This window comes from Alligator sinensis, unplaced genomic scaffold, assembly GCF_000455745.1.
Source record: "Alligator sinensis unplaced genomic scaffold, ASM45574v1 scaffold766_1, whole genome shotgun sequence".
NCBI classification, from domain to species: domain Eukaryota; kingdom Metazoa; phylum Chordata; order Crocodylia; family Alligatoridae; genus Alligator; species Alligator sinensis.
This window is the reverse complement of record NW_005842390.1, coordinates 849246-860453: the sequence shown is the minus strand read 5'-3', so window position 1 is coordinate 860453 and position 11208 is coordinate 849246. Positions and strand designations below refer to the sequence as shown.

Here is an 11208-nt window from a genome sequence, read left to right as displayed (position 1 = left end):
TTCCGGCTGAAATGGGTGTTAAAACTCCTATTCTCTCACAGGGACCAAACTCAGACCCAAACGTAAGGCTTCTATGTGTGAACAGAAATCTAGACTGTGTTTTGCTTATGGCTGTCACAGACAAAGCGTCATCAAAAAGTGGCACTAGCTAGTCTATTCCTGGTGGAGGCAGGATCCAAGAGCTAGGGTTTACTATTCAAACACCTGCCCCCCTCCTCATCTTTATCACAGGCTCTTCTATTGCAGTGAACTGGCCAAATGGGCATGGACACATATTACAGGGCAAAATCCTGGGTTAATTGCTGTTGAGCAAGCAGCTTTATTTCACTAGTGGTAAAGATGGTCAGAGAGCTTTGTTCCTACCAAAGATCTGGACATCTGAACAATTTACTATGGGGATAAAAGGGGGCTTTACTGTGCATCAGCTGCTTCACTGTAATCACCCATGTGCACTTTCATACCCCTAATACATGGAAACTGAACTGCTGTAGCTCTGGCTTTCAACAAGAAAGGGAAATTACCCCTCCTTTAGATTCCACTTATGGCTGGGTCAGAGCGTACACATTGGCAGTTCCTGCAGAGCAGCTTATGTACAGTGAAGTCCCATCTCCTTGTATCTTGAAGTCAGTTGTTCATATGTGCGTATCCTCAGGCACTAGATGTACTGTCTTTGCAAATTAATGTAAACAGGGTCTGGAAATTAGTGGGAACAGAAATAAAACAGTTCTCAATGAATTACATGATTCATTTATAAACGTTTAAAAGCTACGTTGGTACAAGTAGTTAATGTGCAGGTGATGCAATTGCAAGGGGTCAATCACGGAAAGCTTCACGGCAGCACGTGGGTCCTGCTTAGCTAAGGACATGCTAATACTATTGCAATCATGCGATTTATCTTTGAAGTGGTTTAGCATTTGACTTGAGGGTGGGTCCATCCCTCTAGATTCCCAAGAGCCTCTTCTGGTGCACACTATAAGAATTGTTCAACCCCACTTTCTGGTTGTCCCGGAAGGCAGGGTGTCAAACATCTGGCCCACAGGGCTTTTTGCGGGCTGGACTACCCACTTCAGTGGGCCCATGGGGGCTTGTCACCACAGCTGCTGGAGTCCCTGCAGCGGTGGTGTTAATGCCCCAGCTCCTGTTTCAGCCTGGCTCCAGAACCCAGGGAGTTAATGCTGCTCACCTTCCTACCCTTTATTCATTGCTAAAATGGGGGATTTTAATTGCCCTTAGTGACTAAGATTGGCAGCAAGGGAAATGTGGGGCAAGTGGCAGTGGTGTTCATGTCCTAATTCTGGCAGCTGCAGGGATTAATGTCACCACCTCTTGCAGGTGGTCCAGCTCATGGGAAGCTTCACAAACTGGATTGGGCGCATGGAGGCAAACAAGTTTGACTCTCTTGGTTTAAGGTGGTCAGAGCCTCTTGGAAGTGCTGGAAACCCTTAGTCCCACTGCCCTGATTGGGAGCTGAAAATGCTCAGCCACTGGCAGGATCAGGCCATGCGAGATCATCCGGCAGATCCACTGGCAGTTAGTGAATAACTCCCAGAAGGAGCAATTCTGCAGGCAGTGTCAGGAAAACTCTCAGCACATACAGCTCTCTTCACATCTCATGGAAACTGCTGTAATTTGCTGGGCAAGTGCCCCAGCTATATGCACCAGGACCGTTATAGTGTGGGATGCTTTAATAGTGGAAAAACAACCAGGCTGAGTAGAAATTCCTGCTGCAATGACACTAACAGATGGTTCCTGTGCATTGTCTGCTTGCTGTTACCACCCAGTCTGCCATGCTTCCTGGATCTATGTCATGCTCTAGCAAGGATCAGCTTTGCTAGCCTCTAGGCAGACCTTTCCAACTGCAGAGGCTTAGGACCTGATATACGGGGTGTACAGACCACACTGGTAAATAATGCAGCTCCTGTGGGGCATTTCTTAGCTCAATAACTCTGGTTTTGACTGAAATCTGTCTGTATCTGTGCTGTTGGTTTTATCCTTCTGCCCATCACTATAGCACGTGAGAGCTTCCCATGTAAAATTGATGTTAACAGGAAAGTGGCCTGATGATGATGACAGTAAATAACAAAAACCACAGCTACTCGTATTTCCTCACAGAGTCTCTGGTACTCCCCCATTTCTAGGACCAGAACATTAGGGCTACCAACAGCCAGTCATTTTTGTTTCTAGAGTGTTCAAGAAGTCTCTAAAGGAATATTTTTCTGTCAAAATGTTGAATTCATGAAACTGAAACATGTCACAGACATGTTAATTTGGTCAAAATCTAGGGAAAATTATTGAAACATTTTGCTTTGATGCATATACTCTACTGGTTAAAGTGGCAAAGTCAAAGCAGAATGGCTTGGGTGAATGGAGCTGCCCGTCAGGAGCCTCCACTCAAATATCTAATCTCTGGAGACGGGTGACACTTAAAGGCTTGTCTACAGTAGTGGGGGCTAACCTTTTTGGCAGTCATGCCACAAATTAGTCCCACCTCCTCCCTGAGTGCCAACTCTGCTCCCTTTCCCCTGCCTGATCTGCTCCTCTGCTTTCTGCTCCATGCCCTATGCTTCCTGCCTGATCTTCTGCTCCCTGCCCAATCTGCCACTCTGCTTTCCTCCCTTCCTGTTGCTATGCCGCCTTTCCCCCCTGATCTGCCACGTGCCACACACAGAGGTTGTCTGTGCTACTTGTAGGTGCAGGTTGGCCACCCTTGGGGGTGGAAGGGGCTGGCAAAGTCGAGGCTGAGCCCATCCTGTCCACCTGCACCCTTAGGCACACTCCAACCCTGGAAATACATCCATGAAGCTGCTGTGGACTTGTGCCTCTGCACTTGCTCCTGAGCCCTTGGTCTCTGGCAAGCCTGTGAGCAGGGGCTGGGGATGAGCCCCATATGGCTTCACTGCAAACTAGGGTGCAGGGTTCAGATTTAGAGAGTGTCAGTGGGTGTTGGAGGGGTGTGTGGGGGCCCCCTCCTCGCTTCGACCTGATGCTGCTGTGATAGAAACAAGTGAAAAGACACAGCCCTGTGCTTTGCTTTCCCGCTGGCCAGACTTTAGGCAGCTCCCTGCTCAGAGGGCAATTTCTGGATCACCCATCTGATGCAACTCTCTCTCCCCATGTCCTGCACGGGGAACCTGGAGGCCTCGCTCTGGGTTCTGGATTCCAGTCTGGGAAATGCACTGTACTGAATGCACTGGGAAGCAAGGGTAGACAGTGTTCTTTCTACATTGCCAAAAAAATAACAGCCCTGTGGTTCAGCTGTTGGGTGCTGCAACTCTAGCCCAAAGCACTATAAAGCTGGTGTGGTTGGCCTTGGAAGATGATGGCACAGAGTCAGGGCTCTCCTCTGTTACCAATCTGCTAGTGCAGGGGGCATGGCCTGAGCTTCCTTATGTGAGGCTAGTTACCTGATACTGCAGCAGCCCTCTTGGGCTGCTCTAACTTAACAGGTTGGCACCAATTTGCACCAGTGATCCCAGGAGTGGGTAAGTGTGAAGGGGAGCAGTGCCCCCTCTTCTAATGCACAGTGCATGTCTTGGCAATAATGGAGGACTCAGCCGGATGTGCTTCTCCTTTCAAGGCCCGCCAAATCTTTTCCATGTGTGTGGGCTCTCTATTTACACAAACAGATAAACAAACACACAGGCCAAGCTGAGCACTGAAATGTTATTGCTTTGCTCCTCAAATTCATGTATTAGCAGCTAAATGGGAACCAAGAAGTTTCATGTTTTTATTTGTGTTTATCTGAAAATCCTTTTTTCCGGTTAAAAAAAAATATCCAGCTCACACTCTTCTAGCAAGTGGTCAGATTTTGCTTAGGGAGGTTCTTTAGGCAAAACATACCATACAATAACCCTCGATTTCCATCACCAGCATTAGCTGTGGCTCTGCTGCCGGTCAGCAGTTTTCTAGGCAATCAGCCTAAATATACATATTTTGGAGCAGTGGTGCTCAACCTACAGCCTGTGGGCCAGATGTGGCCCATGGAGCTGTGTAATGTGCCCCATGGGGCTTCCAGTGGGTCCAGTAATTTGGCAGAAGGGGAGCGGTGGCAGCAGTAATTGATGCAGGTCTAGGCAATTGTCACCAACATGCTGCCCATGGTACACCCCCCCCCCCAAAAAAAAAAAAAATTTCTGGACCTATGGGGAACCCCTCAGGCTGGACAACATGGCCGTGCATGCTGGGTTGGGCTAGTATATGGGGCTGGTCTGCAGCCAGATCTGGAACACAAGGTCTGGCCAGTGTTCCAGATCTGAGGCCAGATTTGGAGTGTGCAGTCCACCCAGTGGGTGGGGTCAGTCCACAAATGGATGTAGTGTGTGGGGTCAGGATGGTACAAGGGACTGATCCCATGCACCAGATCTGGCCTGCAGATCAAACCTGAACCACTCATTCAGCTCATGGGGCTGGATGGGTTAAGCAGTTTTAGAGCATTTTGCAAAATTAGCTCTTGCACAGAGAACTGTTTAACCTTACATATGGAGTCATCATTGCTCTTTCATAATCTGGCCCCAGCACTTAACTCCTCTGTTTGGATCCAGACATGGTGCAGACCTCTTTGTGGCACCACGCACTGCCTGCCTAGCACATTAAAATGTGCCCTGCACTGCAAATCTGCAGTGTGGGGGCAACATTTGCTATTGGGAAATCCCAGTAGCAAAAAAGAAACATTGAGGGAAAACAGCAGCATGGCAGATGCCCCAGGAGTGTGTGCTGACAGACACCGAGACTTGATCCTCCTGGGAGATGCTCTGGTTGCTGGCCAGAGCATCTCTCCTCCTCTAGTTCTGCCTTGGCTCCTCCAATACGCCGGTCGCCAGGAGGAGTGGGGAAATGGCAGCTTCCCTGAAGTGGGGCATTTTGCCCCACACCAAAGTACACATGAAGGGGTGTGCATAGCGGCACAAATTTGTGCCGCTACTTTTTTTTTGCCACTGCAAGCACAGACCCCTGCATAGGGGGATGCGCCCTCTGATTCTGCAGGCTGACTTTTTCTTCTAGTCATGCTCTATTTAGCCCTTTGCCCTGTTATTACAATTGTGTGCAGAAAAGGAGAGAGGGGCCAATTTTCATTTTATTCTCTAATTTCCAGTTTGTCAAGTTTAGCTTTCCATGTTTTCTCATATCTCTTCAACCAGTTTTCATGTGTTTAAACCTGAGGAGGGTCCTGGCTAAGGGTGTTATTCCAGAGATAGAGACATGGTTGGGTTGACCTTCTATCTCAGAGCTGTACTACACCAGGGTCACAGGATTGCCCAACGATCAACCTGCTGCAGGCTGCTTAAAGTGATGAGTAGACTTGAAACTAAAGGAGACTGGAGGGGCCTGGGTATAGCCTGCTCTGCTCTGAGTGGGAGGCCACAGGCATCCAGCCCATGACAAAGTTTCAAGCAATTCTGTCAAAATGGGGATGCTTAGAAATTTCCAGCCCAGCTCCCACAGTTTGCAGGGCTTGGTGTCATCATTCACAATAAATGATACATCCTCTGACAGGCAGGCATGGCAAACTGTTAGTCCTCCTGCTTCTCTTTTACCTTGCATAACTCCACTGCCTCCAATGGCATTACTCCTGATTTATTTCTGGGTAAGTGAATGAAGGGCTAGGTCCAAGAGAACAGCATGTGATCTAGCCCATGAACTGATCACAGTTCCACCAAATTTACTTACAGTGGTTATCGGCGTGACCAGGAAAAAATCCCACTGTCCTCTTGTGGAGGTCCTCATCCTCAGGGTTCATGTCTTCTGCTTCCCACTGATTGGATAGCTTAAAGAAATTGCTGCAGGCTCCATAGGCGCAACACTGGTAAGCGTAGGGCACCTCTAGGACTCTAAAGAGGGAAAGCAGGTATCTTAGCTACTTCATGTCCCTTGACATCTGATTTTCCACTGCCTTGCACTGTGTATCACTTATACCCAGGCAAATGACAGTGTAGAAGGGTGTCCTGGTCTGAATGGCTCAGATGGCATAAGGCGATGCAAGTTGGGTCTCCTGCTCCTGTATGGTTTATTATGCAGGTCAGGTTATAATAAAGGATGTGAATCAAGTATTTAAACCTGCAGAAAGTGGAGGAGCTTCATGACAAGGCTTAGCTCTGTGCTAGCATTGTCTACCCTTTCCTTGCAAAAATGAACTCATGACACCTCAGGGAGTCATTCTGTTTAGTGACCCCAGCCATACCCGTCCAGTGTGCAGTGGTCATATGTGTGTGTATGGAGCTGTATTTTAACTCTGTGCTGACAATTTTAAGGAGGCACAAACCATAAAATGATGCCTGGGCACCTGCAACTGTATTTCCTTAAATGACCTTTTCAGTAGGCCTGTGCAAAGTGGCTAATATTCGCTTTGGATTTGGCCGATTCGGGGGACAGTGATTCGATTTGGTGATTGGGGGCGATCCTCGCTGTCCCCTGCTGCCCTGCGCCATGTGGGGGGCTCTGCACGAGCCCCTGAAGCCCTGAGGCTGCTGCAGGAGTGGTGTCCTGGGGCTTTTCTTGCTTTTTTTTCTTAAAGGGCCAGAGCTGGCCCAGGTGGGGCACCCATGGGGAGGGGGGGGGTTGGGGGAGTGGGGTGGGTGGGGGCAGCCATGTGGGGAGGGCCGGGGCAGCAGGCGGGGGTCAGGGGGACTGGGGGAGCAGGAAAGGTGGGGGGCTGGCAGGGGTCCCCCCATGGTCTCCTCTCCCAGCACCCCTCCCCCACCCCTAGTACTTACCAGCTCGGAGTCAGCTGCGGCTCCCTGCTGCAGCCACTGGGGACTGCCCGAATCATCAAAGCTCTCTGAACCTTTGCCGAAGATTTGGAGAGCTTTGAATTGATTTGGACCTTTTAATTGGTCCCCTGATTTGATTCGGATTCAGAGATTCGGCCACTGAATCTCCTCCCAATCGAATCGGCACCCAAAGCTTTGCACAGCCCTACCTTTCAGTGCTTCAAGCAGCTTCTGGGTACTTCTGAAAATACCCCTTGGGAGCCCATGTCTCTCCCCTGCTTCATTTTTAGTGACCAGCCTAGTGGGCTCTTAGACAAGACGGTATCACCAAATGTCAGCTTTGTAACTCAGGGGAGAGTGCCCACCTGGCACTAGAGCCCCTGGTGGGTGCCCACATACCTACAGCTGCACCACCCTAAGCTCTCAAGATCAGAGATTGTGCTCCTCACTTTTACTGAGACCAGAAAAATAGTTATCCAACAAATGGATGGCTCCAAAAAAACCCCAAAAACTCTGAGGATTTTGTGGCTAGGTGCCTAATGGTGCAGTTACTAGGCATTGTTAAAGAAAGGCTACTTCAAGGCTAGGCACACTGGAAAGTGTCCTCGTTACTACAGGACTTCAGGCTAGAATAAGAAGGGCAGATTCTGTGCAAAGTCCTCACACTAAGCTACCCTCTGCTAATACACTGAGGAAACCTAGCTATGTTTTCTCCACTCCAATTGATTTAACAGCTCATTGTTCTTTACTCCAAAGGTGTTAACAGTGGTCTCTCTTTTTTTAATGGGCTTCATTTTCCACTAATCAAAGCTAACCTTTCCAGGGACAATTTTGTTGTCTGCTAGCTACTTCTGCTCTCTCTCCTACTTTACAGCCTTGGAGACTCTAGCTGTTCTCAAAATCCTAGATCTACCCATGGAAACCATTTTTCAGCAGCAGCTAGGGGTTCAGCTTCAGTTAAGCAGGAAAGGGAGGGCAAGTCATCTGAACAGTTAGCCTCTTTTCTGCTCTATGCAACCGTAACCCTGGAAAAATCTTTTTTTCTTTGTTTTGCTTTTCAAAAATGAAGTGTGTATTATTCTGGGGAGTGCTGTATGTGAGGAAATATGGCATATCTTGTATCACAAGATTAATTAAACAGCAGCTGAATATCATCAGGGTGAAATATCAGCACTCTCAGCCTGAAATTGCTTCCCACCCCCCTTGCAAATGCAGCAAACTCTGGCTTGGTTGCTGGAAGTCTGTAAACCCTGCCTATTGAGTCAAGCCAGCCTCTAGTTTTCCAGGCAATTAAGATCTTCTGGTGTTCTGACAGGATTAGTAAATCTGGTGAAACTCTATATTCTAAAAATATGCTTTTGTTTTAAGTTACCAAACATTTCTGGATGACCCCAGGGAAGCTATGGGAACTCTGTATACAGACCTGCTTCCTGCTCTAAACTCTACATTAAATCCTATTATTGAAAGGTGGGAAGAAAGTGCAGATCCGTGTATATGGTTAAGAACTATTACCAGATGATTCCTTCAGAGAGGGCAGCTTTTAAGATTGAGGTGCGTCTGGCACCCATGCCCCCAGGTTCTAGAGGGATCAGATGGTGCAAGGCCACCTTCCTATGTGTCACAGTGGTGCCAATCCAAACCTTCGCCACTGAAATTGAGAGACTTGCAGTTCTGCAAGTGACAACTGAATTTGGCCCAATATCACTGAATTGCTTAACATGAAATATCAGGATTGGATGTGCTAAGCCCTCCAGTTGTCTGGGATCCTCTGCCACTTGGCAAAGGGACAAAGCCAAGCACAGCCCTCGGGACTGGATAGGTTTCAACAGTCACTTAAAGCTTATTCCCACCAGCCTGTGAGCTGCTTGGACCAGTGTTTTCAAATGTGGTCTTGGATCTACTTGAGATACTCTGGGCCTTATTTTCAAAGGGCTTGGGTATACCGCTGTGGCAGTAGGTCCTGATGTGGGAGGCCCAAGCATGCCCTGCCCACACTTTGCCCACCCATGTTTCCAGGCACTCTCCAAATGGGAAATGCACCCATGAGACTGCTAAGCCTCATCTCTCTATGGCTGTTCCTGAGCCCTCAGTTACCAATGCCCCTTAGTGCAGCTGCTGGAAACAGGTTGGGAGCACCTTTATAGGCAAACATTCAGGTCTGGAGCATGCCTGAGTGTGCAGGTGTACAGGGCACAAGAGAAGTATGCTTGGGCTCACCAATGCTGGGGAAATGCCTCCTCAGCAGTGCTGACCAGCACAGAGATGCAGAGCCCCCGAAGCTATAACTGAAGTGGGCAGGAACTCTGAGGTGTGCATATGTTTGAAAATATGTGCACACCCAAACACTGACATCCCAAAGCAGGGGCTACTTTGAAATACCAGCCTTTCCCTTTGTGCGAAACTGATGCAGCAACACCATTGCTCACTCAGCATCGGGCACAAGGATGCAGCACCAAGAGCCCTCTGCTAATATAGGTGTCGATAAGCCAGTGCTCCCAGTGAAGCAGTGGACTCTTAGCCTCCTACAGCATTGTCTTGCTTAACTGCTTAATTTGACCCCTTTGGGCTTGTCATTAATCCATAGCAGACAGGACGCGGCCACACAAACAGAGTTTACTGAAGGAAAGCTGGATGTCATTAGCTGGGACTGGCTTCCGAGAATGTTTTCCATTCAGAGAAGCCCTGGGCTCGGGCCCCCTGCTTCATGAGCTCTGCTTATGTGTTTGTTTGGGGGATGGGAGCAATGGGATGTTAAGTGGAACATCACTTTCCCATGGAAGGCTCTTAATGATGGATGGGATGTTAGCACAAGGCCAGACTTATCCAACCTGCTGGCCTGGAGGAATGGCAGGAAAACATCCAGTAAACATGGAGAACAGGCGACTGATTGAAATAAATAAAGGCCATGTGGAGAGACATCTGCATAGAAGGATAACGGTTAACTGGGACCTGGAGGGACTGAGCGCCAACCAGGCAGTGGACAAACCAAGTGCCACTCCATACCTCATCTTTGGGAAGCTTTCCTTGGTGAAGGGCTCAGACAGTGCAGGGTTGCCTTGGAGCTTCAGATGGGTTAGGCCACCCAATCCATCCAGTGGCAAGGTGACCAGCCGGTTGTCAGTCAAGTCTCTATTTTAGGAAAGGGAAGGAGAAACGGGCAGTGTTAGGGTTTTGTGGATCTGAGGTAGGTTAACTGAGAGACTGGATGGTTTTGTATGCGGCCTTGCTATATTTACCCGACTGGTGTCTAATACACAATGCTATGATGCAGATTCTTTGAATCGCTGCACGATGCTAACTGCGAGCTGGTCTCATTTTGGTGATGAATGAAATTATTCCACAGTCACTGTGGGCAGAGTACCACTGTTGAAAGCTCAACTTTGGTGATCTCCTTCTCCCTCCCTGCCTTTATCAATCCAACCACCTACCCTAATACACCTCCTTCCACCCTACCACCTCTCTATATCTTGGTATGCCATGTTCCTCCTTCAATTAATCTGTCTTTTCCTCTCAATACACCTTATAACTGGGAGCCCTAACCCTTGTTACTGACTACTTGAGCAGCATGCTGCAGAGTGGTAGGCTGAAGAGCTATAAGCTACTAATTAAAGTAATCAATGAAGAATCCCTGTGTCCCATTAGGGAAAGGGAGGAGCCAGGCAGAAATTATTAACAGATCTCCCAGCTGTGGAGTCAGTCTGGCCCAGGCTGGGCTCTGGGAAGACTTCTTCAAGTCAGGAGGGCCTAGGGACAGCAAGTGCAAGTCCTAAGTGACACCATGTCATTGTCTTCTATCTCTGTAGACTTTGGCAGCTCAGTGAGTGAATGTGGAGCCCACACATGCATGCTTTCTTTGCTCCTCTGCAAAAAGACTCTCAATACAACTTACAGCTTGGTGAGTGAGTGGAGGGTCACAAAGGCCTCAGGATGGATGAAGTGGATGCAATTCCAGCTTAGGTCTCTGGAAGGCAAATACAAGGCAATGACGGTGACTGTGCAAAACAGCAAGGGCCTGTGATTAGGAACCTATCTAGACAGAAAGGTTGAGGCATTGCATGTAGACGCTCCCTCCTACAACCTATGGCTGAGCACTACAAGTTCTCACTGAGCCCCTGGGAAGACACATTTCTTGTAAGGAAAGCTGGGCTCTCAGCAACTCTGTACATATCCCTTGTACAGCCCCCTGAGGTCCCTTTGCCTTCCCATTCATTTTCTACTCCCCACCCACTCTGTCCCACCTCAATATGATGTCCCTTCTAAATCCCTCCCTGCGTCTTTCCTCTGTCTCCCAGCTTTTGGGACTCTAAGCCCAGCTTCCCAAAACCAGGCCCTGTCAGCTTAGATCAGGTTGTGAAACATGACCCATGGGCTAGATTTGAAGCTGTTTCATTCAGCCCACTGGGCTCCTAGAGGGGCCAGGAAGTTGAGGACTGGGTGAGTGGGGATATGGGGCCTGTCATTGAATTCCCAGCTATGGAGCCACAATAGGCATGCATGTTGT

At 48.7% G+C, this 11208-nt stretch overlaps 1 protein-coding gene across 2 annotated transcripts in view; it reads right to left on the bottom strand.

Moving 5' to 3' along the window:
- The window catches only part of LGR6 (leucine rich repeat containing G protein-coupled receptor 6), a 199834-nt gene that overhangs the window by 9906 nt on the left and 178720 nt on the right, over window positions 1–11208 (bottom strand). For both annotated transcript variants that reach the window (XM_014522731.2, XM_006029639.2), the window contains exons 14-16: window positions 10597–10668; window positions 9711–9836; window positions 5668–5828 (exon numbers count right to left, since the gene is read on the bottom strand). In XM_014522731.2, coding sequence (XP_014378217.2) covers window positions 5668–5828; window positions 9711–9836; window positions 10597–10668 — 359 coding nt within the window. The remainder of the gene's footprint in view (window positions 1–5667; window positions 5829–9710; window positions 9837–10596; window positions 10669–11208) is intronic.